Source organism: Fulmarus glacialis, unplaced genomic scaffold (genome assembly GCF_000690835.1).
Source record: "Fulmarus glacialis isolate BGI_N327 unplaced genomic scaffold, ASM69083v1 scaffold15716, whole genome shotgun sequence".
NCBI lineage: Eukaryota > Metazoa > Chordata > Aves > Procellariiformes > Procellariidae > Fulmarus > Fulmarus glacialis.
Window position 1 is genome coordinate 1 of NW_009217730.1, and position 14812 is coordinate 14812.

The 14812-nt window shown below is 34.9% G+C and overlaps 1 protein-coding gene across 1 annotated transcript; it reads left to right on the top strand.

Moving 5' to 3' along the window:
- The first annotated feature begins 1106 nt into the window (after positions 1-1106).
- On the top strand, positions 1107-12489 carry DBT (dihydrolipoamide branched chain transacylase E2). The gene is made up of 12 exons (XM_009579790.1): positions 1107-1149; positions 3099-3163; positions 4122-4245; positions 4417-4492; positions 5884-6065; positions 6433-6560; positions 7342-7585; positions 8382-8548; positions 9526-9603; positions 10508-10699; positions 10867-10938; positions 11846-12489. The coding sequence occupies exons 1-12, from the start codon at positions 1107-1109 to the stop codon at positions 12011-12013; spliced, it is 1539 nt and encodes a 512-aa protein (XP_009578085.1). The 3' UTR covers positions 12014-12489.
- The last annotated feature ends 2323 nt before the right edge of the window (positions 12490-14812 follow it).

Here is a 14812-nt window from a genome sequence, read left to right on the forward strand (position 1 = left end):
GTCCCCCGCAGCCAGTCAGCCGACAGTGCCCGGCCCCGCACGCCCCGTGCTGCCGCGGTGCCGGCGGAGCCCGCCCCCCCTGCTTACTGGGGATCAGCGTCCTCGCCCCCCAGGGATCCCCAGAACAGACTTCCTCGCCCATGTTGTTGCCCCCTGAATGTCTTCCCCGTTGCCCATGTTTCCTGTGAAAGAAACGTGTGCCTCCTCTAATAAGCCACTGACATCCTTCTCTGCTGTTGTTTCTTACTCATCTGATTCATTGCATTGGCTGTACGTTACACTGCCATCACCGCTCCTCCGCCCATGCATCAGCCCCCTTTGCATGCTGTATCTGCACAGACGTAGCGTAGTTACACACGCAGAAAGGGGAAACGTATTTCTTTGAATCCCAGGAGCCTTGATATTTGTAAATTAAGTAGTTGAGATACCTTACCATACTTCAAGAAGTGAATCTATTTGGTTGCCTTTTAGGACACTTAAAATCTCATAAACATATGCTATCATGAAGACTGACTTCATGCTTTCTTCTGCCTTCTTGTATTATAGTCTTCCTGCTGTAGTGAAGAGTGTTGGTTTCCAATTTTGTCACTGCTGTTTTGTGGGATGTCAGAAAAAGAAACATCTTTTTGTAAGATAATCCAAGTGAAAAAAAAGTTAAGGATCAGTTCTAGTTTCTATTATTATTTTTGCTCTTAATAATAATTCATGTTGTATTTTGAAAGCATAGTAGTGAGGAATTTTTTTCAGTGATACTTTTGTAATTATCTAGTTTTAGGTTATATATAAGTAATTTTACTAATTAAGAATATTGAAAATAGCAGCTTCTTTTTAGTTTTCTTTCTAACTAAACCATCTATTCTTAAATCCATAGGGAGATCCTGGTAAGATGAAAATTCTCATCTTATCTATGTGCATGCTGAACTATAGAATTGGCTATTTATAGTGTGTGTTTCCTGCAAGCACATTTTGAATTTTGCTAGATACTAATTCTTCTTGTGACCATCTACCGTGAAACAGTGATAAGATCCAAGAAATAATACAGTTGTTACAATATTAAAGGACTTTATTTTAATATTCTCAATGTTTTTGCAAACACTTTGGCTAGCATGAGGAAGAAGGACAAAGTAATGGTGGTTATCCATGGGGGCTGTAAGTTGTGAAGAAGAAAAGAAAGGAGCCTGGGCATCTTTGTGTTAAGTAGCAGGGAAATAAGTTACCTAGATACGAGGACATGGTGCCAGTTATTTAAGTGAGGAATAATGTCTGACTGAAACGTGCTACCAAGGACATTGGTTTAGTGTATAGGCAACTATATACTTGGAGATATAGAATGTGTATGCAAAACAAATCCAATATAAGTAAATGTTTATTAAAATGACTCAATGTGACAGCAAGTCAAAAGAGTTCTATGGAGGAGTATCCTTTAATAAGTCGTCATTGCCTTTGAGCACAAACTATTCAATTTAACTTTGAAAGTCAGTGTTAGGTCATCAGGTAATCGGTTGCCTGCAGGCTGCATAAAAAACATTTTGTTCTGAGGCTAGCAGTAGTTTTTTAGGATCAGGGTGGGTTAGAAAAGCAGTGTTGGCTTCTTTTTAAGGAAACAACCAAAACTGAACTAAACAGGGGCAAGGCAGTTCTGCCCCAAATAGCATACAGCTCACATGTTGTCTTTGTTCAAACCACAAGTCTTATTCAATCAGGTGTCAGTGGCTGATGTGTCCTCAGTATCAGTGAGAGACTGGAGTGAGCCCTCAGTTTCTTCTTGCCACAGTAACTCTGCACTTTGAAGACTGCGCAGGAAAGGTGTTATCTTACTGTGGCATTATTGTGTTTAAATTGTCATGTAGTGTAATAGTGGTGACATAAACATAACTGCTAGTACTGTGCTTGTTGTTTTTTTATTACTATATTTTTCCATACATCAAGAAATGTAGATGGGTGTGCTATGGATATTAGAACTAATTTTGTCTTTTATATGGTTTTGTTATTTCCTTATTCGGCATTACACAGAAAATAGTATTATGGTGATTAAATACTGAAATTAATAAGCACAGCCTCTTTATTTCATGGATTTTAATTTTTCCCCTTGTTAGAAGGGAACACTGTTCTGTGAAGAGATTGGGTACTGTATAATTGCTTTAACATACTAGCACACCAACTTTTTAGTAGAGCATGTGCAAAACTGCAAACCAAAAAGATTCCATTTTTTAAAAATGCAGTAGTTTTTAATTATTCCTACAAATATATTTTGAAACAGCATTGAAACTCTTCTGTAACAAAACCAGTCTGTTTTTTTGGCAGTGACATTACTCATTCACTACCTGCATTGGTTACCAAATGTTAAAAACACATGGAAAGCATTATGAAACTTCACATTTAGAAATAGTTCAGAGATTTGATGAGCTCCTTGTGATCATCTTCACAGGTAAATATTGAATGTTTTCCATGTAGGGTCATATAAAGAGAAAAGAGTTTTATTGTAAGTTTGGGGCAAAAAGATCTTGTTGGACAAAAAAATGTAACCATGGACTCAAGTGGGAAGAAAAACAGAATTAAAAATAGGAGAAAATAGGCTTGTGAAGATGTACAGTATATACCAGTTTTGTGATTGAGAATTTTAAATGTGTTCACAAAATAAGATTTGTCATAGCTTAAAATTACCATTTTACCTGATTTTTTTAATAGGGAAAATTGTTTGGAGGACTAATGAAAAGGATTTACTGTTTGCTCATTGTAGGAATTAAAAAAATACTTATTCTAGATCAGTAGATACAATCTTAGTAGCAGGCAGCTGAAAAGTAGCTCAGTATAACTTTGTTGTGTCCTTTATGGTAGGTTGTATTGTATAAATATTTGTTCCTAAAAGAAAGGTGATATTAAATATAACTTGCAACGCTAGATTAAATAATATAGAAAATGTGTACCTCGTCAGTTTGGAATCGTAGTTTTCTGAATAATCTACTTTTTTGAAGTGTAATATAAAATCAAATAGTTGAACAGTTTGGGGGGCAGGGAGGGCAATCAGGAAGTTTCATATGCTCTGTAATTACTGAGAGGATTTTTTAAAAAAAGTTAAAATGAACTTTCCCATGCAGGTGTGCTGTTTTCTGGCTCCTCTAAGAAGATAATTTCTAAATTTTACAGTTTTGAGCTACTTGAGGTACATTGTAGCACCTGAATTCCTTTCGTATCTCTAAATTTATTAGAGATAGTATCTACAGATAAATTGTTATTTTTATTAATTTTGTAGCACTCTAAGACAACATGACACCAGAATTACATTAGATTTAAGAAATCTTACTAAATAAGAAAGGGTCTGAACTAACTTCTGTTGAGATTAATGATAAAATGCCTGTTTGTGTCAATGCAAGTGCTACTGGCTTTGCTTTTGACCAAAATCATGACTGATTACATGATGCTTTAAAGTATAAGGTTTTGTTTGAAGAACCTTTCAGAAAATTCCATTGACCCTTTAAGTTGATTTCTGGATAAATATAATTGTAACCATGAAGGAAAACCATCTTATGCCCAGTTCTTAAAAAATGCCATTAAAGTTGATGTGAAATGTTATTTACTTGAAGATGATTGCCTCCTATATATTAACAGAAATATAAGAGCAACTGTCTGTGCCCTCTGGTTGAATTTCCTTTCCAATTAGTACTTCTCATCAACCTTTGATTGGAATAAGAACTGACAAAGAAAATATGCTGCAGTCTAGGGGACCCTTCCAGCATCCATGGAAGCATGGCTGATGTAGTTGATATCATGTATGCTTTTTGTATGTGTGTCCTGATTAAACTAATTGCTTAGAGAAACAATAGCAAGTATGAATCTCTTACCAGATCTTGTCATGATTTTTGTTAATTGGTTATGTTATTGTGGCTTTGATCTCCCCATGTGTTGTGTTAGTGAAAGAAGTTAAAGACCTGGCAAAGCTTATGCTAATTTAATGGTTATTGTACATTCAGTATGTATTCAGTATAATTGTGTTTCCATAAGAACGTCTCTTATATAAACTAGAATTAAACTATTTTAGTATTACTGTTGCATCAGGAATATTAAATGAGCTCTACATTCCTCAGTCCATTATATTAACACTTGAGACTTTTCTCCCCCAGGTTTGCATTCACCGCGTTAGATCGTGCAGCAGCATTCACTTTATAAAATCAAAATATGTGTGCGTGTTTGACAAATCTGCCCTCAAGTTTAGTCATCAACAGCGATTATTCAGAACATCTGCTGGTAATCTTTTTCATAATAAAATAATTTATTTTATTTTGCTATTTTATGAGTGTTATGTTAGCGGTTTGTATATGACTGGTATTAGGCTATTTTTGATGCATTCAGATTTTTCTGTCTGATATCTTATCTTTAATATTAAACATGCTGTATTTCCTTATTGTCTGTTTTAAGTTTCATGTGGCCAAATTGTCCAGTTTAAGCTTTCTGACATTGGAGAAGGGATTACAGAGGTGACTGTAAAAGAATGGTAAGCTCTTCTTTCTTAGAAATATACTAAGAAATCAGCAAGTAGTTTAACAGCTGCATTATCAATTATTTATGTGAGAATATGTTTTCTGGGTTACTAATGAAGTTTTTCAAGTTTCATTTTCCATTTTTTAAAACCTTGCATATACTGAGCTTTGCATTTTGTTTACTTGCAATTGGTTTATTTGGGAGTGGAAAAGATGGAAGGAATGGGATGCCCTAACTGCACCCATATCTAGGCTTTCCCTCAGTGATTAATGTTTTTAGGGTGCAGGAGGTCTGTCTGTTATTATACTTACTTAGGCTGAACTTTAGAAACAAATGACTAGTCTGGAGAATCCACATAATTTTATCCTATATCCCTTCTCTATTGACTTTAGTAAAAGTTCTGAACATTTAAACTGTTTGTAAAAGGCCAATGATGAATGGATTAAGCAAAATCAAAGCGTACAGTGAAGGAAGGCAGTGTTGAAATGCCTTGTTCTTTGTACAAATAGATGAAAATACCTCTGTTTCAGTAGAAGACAGTGTTTCCCACTTTCAGTTTCTTTACTGAAACTGATCATATACTAATCCTGGCAATTTGAAACTAAGAACTTCCTTAGGTTCAAACTAAGCTGGGCTCATCCTTATTTTTAGATGGCTTAATCTGTCAAGAAAACTCTGCTTTACTAAGGTAATAGTGAAAATATATGTGTGATGATATTCTAAATCATTTCACACAACTGTCGTGGTTTAACCCTACGCAGCTGCTTACTCACCCCCCCTCCGGTGGGATGGGGGAGAGAATCGGGAGAGCACAAGTAGGAGAACCCCCGGGTTGAGATAAAACAGTTTAATAATTGAAATAAAACAAAATAGAACAGTAATAGTAACAGTGAGGACAACAACAATAACAGAATATACAAAGCAGGCGATGCACAATGCAACTGCTCACCGACCACCGACCGCGTGTCACGAACGGGGGGGGCGAGGCCCCCCCCACACCTGGTTTTTATACTGAGCATGATGTCACATGGTATAGAATACCCCATTGGCCAGCTGGGTCCACCACCCCGGCTGTGCTCCCGCTGCCCCATGTGAGCATCACCCAGCAACAGCCCAAGCATCAATGGGCCATCAACGCTTCTTTCATACCAAACCCAAAACACAGCACACCCCCCAGGAAGAAAGTTAGCTCTGTCCCAGCCGGAACCAGGACAACAACAAAGGGTTCTGGAGCCGTCAGGCAAAAGGTATATAGCAAATGTATCCATTATGTAGAATTTGTCTTCATACCTGGAATGCATTTTCATGTTGTGGGGATGTACGTAACTGAACTTATCAAAAGAATACACAGCATAAACTTTTACACTTAATGTGTTTCATACTAGCCTGTGTCTTTTCTCTTAGGTATATAAAAGAAGGGGATAGCGTGTCTCAGTTTGATAGCATCTGTGAAGTACAAAGTGATAAAGCTTCTGTTACTATTACTAGTCGTTATGATGGCATTATTAGAAAACTCCATTACAATTTAGATGAAATTGCTTATGTTGGAAAACCATTAGTGGATATTGAAATCGATGCTTCAAAAGGTATTGTAAGCTGTTTTTTTCTCTTGCGTATTTTATGTTTGTTGTCATAAAACCATCAGTGACAGAGGAGTTTACTTTTTCCTCCTGAAAATCTTAAAACTGAAATTTTTTTCCCCCTTTATAAAGTCAAGAAAATTAAGTAGAAAAAGCTGTGGTATTTTATTAGGATTTAAAATCTCAAAAGCCAGATGTTTCCTATTAAAAATTTAGCTTAAGCAGCAGCCTTTAGCATGCTGTGTTCCCATCCACAGTAGCTCAAAGTAAGTGTTAAAAACTTCAGCTGTCACAGAATCACAGAATGGCTGAGGTTGGAATTTAACAAATCCTTGTAATGTAGTAAAGTTAAAATTTTTCTTTTTGTTTGCAGGAGTTGCCCCAGAAGAAGATGTTGTTGAAACACCTCCTATGTCTCATGAAGAGCATACTCACCAAGAGATAAAAGGTCACAAAACATTAGCAACCCCTGCAGTTCGTCGTCTGGCCATGGAGAATAATGTAAGTTTGCTGAATCAGGTCCTGCTGCATGTTATCCATCTTTTATATAGCAGTTTGACTGACTAGGAGAACATTGATCTAGAGGAAAGTGCAGTGAGAAATGGCTTGTTTTTAAATATTTTCAAATGTATAAAAACTGTTGTAAAGATGAAGAGGATTGTGCTTTCTGATGATGATGGTGGATAGGAAAAGAATTACTGGGCTTAAAATGCAGCTAGGGTGCTTTAGGCTGGAGATGAAGAAAACCTTTTTGGAATAAAAATAATGTATCAGAATAGATTCCTGGAACATTGGAAGGAGGAGGAAAAAATGGAATCTCAGCTTTAGCTACCTTGTTCTGTTTTTCAGATTTGTATTAGAGCAGAGGATGTACTAGGTGATCTTTTAAGTGCTTTTCTAGTTCTTTTTTCCTGTGAATCTATGAATATTCCATTGGTTCTGAAAGCTTGTGGTGCATTTTTAGGAGAAAAATAAAACAATAAGTAGAGAAAATTAAGTGACAAATAGCTTTCCTCAAATTAATATTTCACTATTGATCCTGTGAGGTAATTAAGAGGTAAGTAGTATTCATACTTCTTCCTTAAAGTATGCAATTAGACACCTAGTGGGCCTTCTGGACGATTTGAACAATGTTGAATACCTAATAAATCATAGAAAGGGAAAGAAAACTGTAGGTATGTTAGATCAGTAACTGGAATAATTTTTAACAATAGCTCACAATATAGGGTATTTTTATATTGCTGTAAAACGGAAGTGTCATAGCTTGTTATGTACTTTTCAGATTAAATTGAGTGAAGTTGTTGGAACAGGGAAAGATAACAGAATCCTTAAAGAAGACATACTCAATTACTTGGCCAAACAAACAGGAGCTATTTTACCTCCATCACCAAAGGCTGAAATTATCCCACCTTTGCCAAAATCAGAGACTGTGCCAGCTGCTCCAAAGGACAAAGCACGCAAAATTCCTGTACCTGTTTCCAGACCCATTGTATTTTCAGGAAAAGATAAAACTGAACCTATAACAGGTAAATCATGAAATATAAAATCTTGAGACCATGTTCACAGTAGACTACTAGTAAATGTTACTCAGTGAACAGTTGATTCCTTTTGGTGGGAGTGTGTTTCACGTTATTGTCATGCAAGTGAGCAATAGGAAAACATGCTCTGTAAGAAGGCGTGGCATGAAATTATTATTTTATGAAATAATTGTTCATGTTTTGGTTTGATGGATTTGGACTGCAAGTTGCACTTGCTCATCTTTAATCCATGTTTCTTCAAGTGTATGCTGAAACAGGTAGGAATTCTGAAACGTGAATTTGTCACAGTGTGAATCATTACGCAATTAGTGGCAAATTATAGTGAATTTAAGGGTTTATCAGTGCTTAATAATGGCGTACTTCAGCATTCACACTTGTTCTGGAGAAGAGTGCAACAAAAGACTCTAATGTAAGAAAAATCACATTAGAAGAGGAAGATAAAAGGTTTTTGCTTGCCTTTCAGGCAATGTTTATTTGGAGAGGCTGGAAAGAGTAATGCAGATTACTGTATTATGATTTCAAATACATACATACATACATAGGAGAGATATGCAGTAATATAATCTGAAATATTACAATCGTAAAATTTGAGTTGCATGTGCTGAATAACTGTTGATCCTAAAATGAGCTTTACCCTGTCCTTTTTTTGTTGTGGTTGGGTTTTTTTTTGATTTGGTTTTTTTAAGTTGTGTAATTTGTTTAATGGAAACAAATAATTGAAATTTCACCATAACTTCCCAGAAGCTCATTTTGTTGGTTTAACAAGTCAGTGAATATTTTCCAGGTTTTCACAAGGCAATGGTAAAGACTATGAGTGCAGCCCTGAAGATACCCCACTTTGGTTATTGTGATGAGATTGATTTGACTCAGCTTGTTCAGTTGCGAGAAGATCTGAAACCTCTAGCACAAGTTCGTGGAGTTAAGCTTTCCTTTATGCCTTTCTTCATAAAGGTGAGACGTGCAGCAGAGCACTGTAGGGAGTACTTAGGCAGATTTTGCCAAAATCTGATCAGTGATTGTTGTAAGTTTGGAGCACCTCTCTATCATCTGAAGAATCACAGGTCACAAGAAGAGTCTCAACTTCTCTTGTTTATTGAACCACTTATGAATTTACTGTTGGAATTGTAGTTAGGGTTATATAATGTCATGGAAAATTTTTGAAATCTTAATGGGAAAGGATAGAGCAGCTAAAGCATTATTCATTATGGGGGTAAGCATCACTGGGTATTTGAATTACACAAAACAAATTTTGGAAACTGTCAGTATTTTTTATGAGCTCCATTAAAATGAACCTCATGTGAAATGCATCATTATTATTGTTATTGTTATTATTATATTTTTGTTGGTAATGAATCCCTCAGGTGAATGAGTATGTCTCTTCTGTTGCTCAGAAGACCAGGCACTTGCACTCATTTAGTTGCCATGGTTCCATTTCCAACTGTTGGCATCAGTGAAGGCTGATGCACTGCCTAAGCTACGCATTGAATGCATAGTTTAGCCTGAAACTTCTGGTAATGCTATTTCAGTTAGAGTGCTATGTAAGCACTCATTCTGCTCGCTCTCTGTAGGGGGGATTAATATTACTTCCTTGAAATAATTGTCATCTAAGTGGAGAGCTGAGAACGACGTTGCTGCTGAATCTCATAACTTTTGTCTTGGGATGTTTGATTTGAATTGTGTAACAGAAATAACAAACACAGATTCAACTTCAATTATACTTGCGAAAGTGATTATCACTTTTTATATGTCTGTCTGATTTAGGAGACAGTTTAGGAGAGTTTAAGCCAAATTTGATTGCATTGAGGAAATCCATACTGTTATTAATCTAAATTGTCTCCCACTGTTCCTTTCTTTCCATGCATCTCTCCGGTTATAAAACATAAAAATCTTTTGGGTTTTTTTTTTTTTTTTTCTTTCATATTTAACAGGCAGCCTCTCTGGGATTATTGCAGTATCCCATTCTTAATGCTTCTTTGGATGAAAGCTGTCAAAATGTCACATATAAGGTTTGTAAACTGCTGATCAAAGTTGTGAGAAGAAAACCTAAACTAACAACTAACAAGGGCTTTTCAGAATGTCTGAGCTAATTGTAAGAACCAAAGTTATGATGTTGTACTGGAAAATAATTTGTGTGTCCAGATTCTAAGATTGGACTTGATTTATTATTGATCTTGTTTCAGTAGTTTGTTTAATAAGAGTCACTTTGTTATTCAGGCTTGCTTAAAAATGCATATTAATATAGTGATTTCCTATTTTTCACCTGGAGATGGGCCAAGCATTTAAAATGAGAACATTTAAAACCTAATACAGTAATTTTTCAGTAATGACACAGTGGTTCCACTGTTCCAATGCTCAACCCTTATGTATTAAAGTCACATTTTAAACTCAGTTTTGATAAAAATTATTTAATTTTCATACAAGGTGCTGGATTGATACTTCTGGGCAGTGAGTGTCTGTTTTCTTAAGTGATGTGTACATACTCCTTGCAGTACAAAGTCCTTTTGTGCTGTTTTATCAATATCTCAGATGAATTCTTTTATATTCCTTCTAGCAAATGAAAGGCAACTCTGTTTCCTTTTTTTTTAATTTTAGTGTTCTCTTTAAAATCATTTAGTCATGTTTTGTTACCCATATAATCATCCTAAAGTGAAATATTTTCAGTGCTAAATTGTATTTCCTGGATGTGAAGTTGCCAAAATCAATTTGCACTTTGCAGATGTGGAAAGCTAATATTTAAAAATTTACGTCCCCTTCTCCCCTCAAAGTTGTATAGAGCTGTTGCTTACTACAGATAGCACTTTCTAGGTTAAAAAGGTATATAAAGAAGACATTATTCAAGTGCTTTTTTATGTAAAATACATTTTATGTTGACTGCTTATATTAATGTCCGGTTAATGAAACTTGTTGCAGGCCTCGCACAACATTGGAGTTGCTATGGACACAGAGCAAGGTTTAATTGTCCCAAATGTGAAAAATGTTCAAGTCTGTAGTGTGTTTGAGATTGCTTCTGAATTAAATCGCCTACAGTCCTTGGGCTCTGCAGGCCAACTGGGAACAAATGACCTCACTGGGGGAACATTCACCCTTTCAAATATTGGCACAGTAAGTACAGGAAAAATGAGAACTTACATCTGAAAACTGCTTCTGAAATAAATACCTTAGTAAAGTTTAATATGCAATGAACAAAACCTGTACAATTAATGCAAGAGGCAATCTGCTTTAAAAAAAAAAAAATTGTTAACTAATATCCCCAGCTTTTTCTTTTCTAGATTGGTGGCACTTACGCCAAACCAGTGATACTACCTCCTGAAGTAGCTATTGGAGCACTTGGAAAGATACAGGTATATTAAATTTATCTGTGATGTGAGTGTTTAGCTAACTGAGGTCATCTGTAATGAAAATGAAATGTGGAGTGTCCCTTTGTTTTGTTTTTCTTATATAAACATTTCCTCTTTATATTACAGAAACTGTAATATAAAGCTTGTGATTGAAAAGTTTTGTGATGTTTTTAGATGACTCTGCAGAGACACCAAATGCTTAAATGGAAGTCTCTTATGCCAAAGGTTCAGATTTGTTTTCTAGAATCCTGTTGTATTTCACTCACATCTATGTTTAGCCTTCTAGTTACTAAGAAACAACGTAAATGTATTTTGCAACATGGCGATAGCATTTTTGCTATCATCAAGGAGAAAACTATTCTGATAATGAAGTTTAATTTCCTGAGCCAGATAGCTGAATCCATACAGAACTCTGTGTGGTGAAGGCAGTTTCATATTTTCTGAATTTCAGGCTTTAATTCTTTAATATAGACATTTAAATGAAATTAGTATTAATTTAAAATACTTTTTCTATGTTCTTCCTATGAGCCTTTTGTTTAGGGAATGCTTTAAAGAAACCGTCACTTTGAGCACTAACAGTGCAATAAACTATTCAAGAAGAAACTTTTGAGTCAAGAAAGATTTTCACTACTTCAGTATTTCCATGATGGTAGAAACAGGATATGACTGTTTATTATGTAGTCTATTATTCTAATAGACTAATTCTATTATTCTAATAGACTAGAATAATTCTAATTATTCTAATCCGCAGCACAAACAATAACGGGAAGGTCTTTGTTTTTTGAATGGCACTACTGCCGTCTAATTTAGCAAAATGTTTAAATTTCGACTAACAAATTAACAATAAAAAATAGAGATTTGTAATGAAAGCATTTAATATTTCTATTTTTTTCCTTCCTCTCGTTTTTAGGTTCTTCCTCGGTTTAATGGAAAAGGTGAAGTATTTAAAGCACAGATAATGAATGTGAGTTGGTCAGCTGATCACCGCATCATTGATGGAGCTACAATGGCCCGGTTTTCTAACCTGTGGAAATCTTACTTGGAGAACCCTGCTTCGATGCTGCTAGACCTTAAATAAAAGAAACCATGGCTAGAATATGCCTTTAAACTTTGTGGATTAGACTGAATAATTACAAAAGCTGGCTCTGCTAGCACCTGCCCTTTGCTACTCACATTATATAATAATTTTATGTGGTTAAAAGTTCTCAACATTTGATATCAGTCTATCAATTAGTTGTTACTTCTTTTAATTAGTAGTGCTGTAATTTCTTCTACAGCAGAATGTCAAGCTTAATAGGTCATGGTGCGACTACTGAATATGGTGATGGAATGTGTTTATTTTGCCTTGTATAATACATACGGTTGTGAAGCTGGTGTGACTGAATGACTGATCTACATCCGCAGTATTTATAATCCAATTAACCTGTTTTGAAGGGAAATACTCATAGTTCTTCCTTGTTGGACACGTAAATTTATTTTAACAGATAATATCCAAATTCCCAAAAGAAGTTATGCAAAAATCATATACAAATAAAATGCCTTTTATGCTTCTGCTGTAAGATGTCCAGAGAGCTTTTTGTTGTTTAACTGAGTAAACCTCTCAAGTCTTCTGCTAGTCCACTTTTTCCTGGCAATTACTTGCACAGGTATTCTTTATCAAATTATAAATGAAGAGGCCATATTTATTCAAATGCTTACTGATAACATTTATTGATAACTATCAGGGCCTTAAAACTCTCTAGAATATCCTGTATTTTTTATAGGCTGGAAGTAGTTGCAGTCCTTAAACACTTTCCAGTTATTTTTGTTTCTTATAAAAAGCATCTGTCTGTTTAAAAAAAAAAAAAAAAAAAAAAAATCTCATTGCTTATTCTGTCATTAGGTAAGCCTGATGGTAAGCAGAAAGTGTTCTAAAAGCTTACATCACCTTGTATCATTGATGTTCAGATACTAGAATTTGACAGATTAATCAGATACAACAAAGAATTAACATTAAAAAAATACTATGTGAGATAAGGACTTTTTAAACTGGGATACAAGGCACATAATGAATAGGTTCAAGTTAATGCCTTCAGAACAGACAACAGTTGTGTGGCTTTAAGGTAAACTGAACAGATGATGAGGATTGCACTGGCTATTTAACAGGAGATATGAAGAAAACTGTTAGATGTAAATACCTTTCAGAAACATCAGTTGCAAACAGACACAAGAAAAGACAGTTACATGGCCTTAAAAATTAATTTGTCAGGCACAAAATGGACATTTTCTCCTTTATATATATAAAAAACTGCCTCTATAGGAGCATTCTCCAAAATTGTAGACCAAAGTTGTCTATTGCATTTAGCTGTGAAGATGCAAGACACAAGGTAACAGAGGTAGAATCTCTGCTGTCCTTGATGCTGAGACTGAGCAAGAGGAAAGCTGGTAACGTAGGGGAGGGAGCATGGGAACATGCATGTAAGGTGCTATTTATATTTCTATTGTGGTATAAGGGTCTTTTATATATAGGTTATTTCTTGCAAAGTTTGACTAATATATTGTGCTTATCACCTACTTCATTTTTATCAGATTTATTTATTCCTAATAAAAAAAAAATTAAAGCCACAAAGAATTGTAGTAATATTGTTTCTACTTGTGAATTTTATGCAGGCAATTCTGTACAGGTGACTCAATCTTCTATTTCTTCTTATCTTAAAGAACCTACTGCACTCAAGACTACCAAAAGAACACAGACTAATAGCTACTTTCCTGCAAGTATATTGTTGTGGTAAGGGCTTAGTCTGAATAGTGTATTTTTTAATCTGATCTGAGAAAATAAATTGGGGAAATATAAGTTATATATGTTAAAAAGCAATAAAGTGATTTTGAAATATTTGAGACAGAATAATTTTGCTCACACAAGGAGCCTGAAATTTCTTTGTCTCTCAAAACTCCAATAAAAGGGAAGGTGGTGGGTTTTTTTCCCTAGCTCTAATTATCTGTCTCTTTTAAGGAGGAGGAAATTAAGTAGTTAGGTTTTTAGTTATGACTTTTTCAGATCAAGAAAAAACATTGATTAAAAAACACTGTGGGGATTGAATCTATACCAAAACTGAAAGAAGAAATATCTATACCAAAGAACCTGTTGGATCATTTTTGCTTTTGCGTAAGTTTAAAAAAAAAAAAAAAAAAGCTTAGAAGATTTAAAGCTAAAGCAGTTAGCGTCTTTTCAAATAGGTATTGGTGTTCAGGTAGTTTGTTGTTCACGGACTGGTGAGGGTTTTTTTGGTTATAAAGTTCTATGTGGTAATGCTAGATTCTAAGGCTAATAATGAGAAAAAATTATTTCTACTGAAAGAGGGTTATAACCAAATGAATGATATTTTAAAAATTTCATCTTCACATTTATACTCCAGTGCAAGAATTGGTTAGAATTATCCAGTTTTATGGCTTCTGCCTCAAATAGTGACCTATGATTATTGCGCTCTCTCTCTTTCCACTTGGTTGAAGAAACAGATTCTGACAGAGTTGTTCTCCTTTTATCTTCTCCAAGGGCTCTTTGAAGAAATAGAATGTTAAAAATATTTCATGATTGGAAGCATGAAAAGGGGTGAGTAATAACCCCTCTGCATATCCTGATAAAGATTACTTTTCTATCTGGACTTTGATATTTTGCACTAAAATTCTTCAACAAGGGAATTCTTTGGCATGGGCAAAAGTAACCAGTAAAATACTTAGTGATGTAATACTTTTTCTAGTTTCATTAGTCAATGTTGCTGTTTAATAGCACTTTGAAGCTCAGTTATCTTGCAGAGAAATATTACTAGAGTAAAGCAAGTAATTGTCATTTTGAATTCAAAACTAGCTTATTTTTCATTGTGGAGCATAACAAGTACTC

Bases quoted from the DNA above. Each gene is read 5' to 3' on its own strand.
- DBT (XM_009579790.1), top strand. From the start codon at position 1,107: ATGAGGAAGAAGGACAAAGTAATGGTGGTTATCCATGGGGGCT. The intron at 4,246-4,416 runs GTAATCTTTTTC...GTCTGTTTTAAG, and splicing joins ATTATTCAGAACATCTGCTG to TTTCATGTGGCCAAATTGTC. The intron at 7,586-8,381 runs GTAAATCATGAA...AATATTTTCCAG, and splicing joins TAAAACTGAACCTATAACAG to GTTTTCACAAGGCAATGGTA.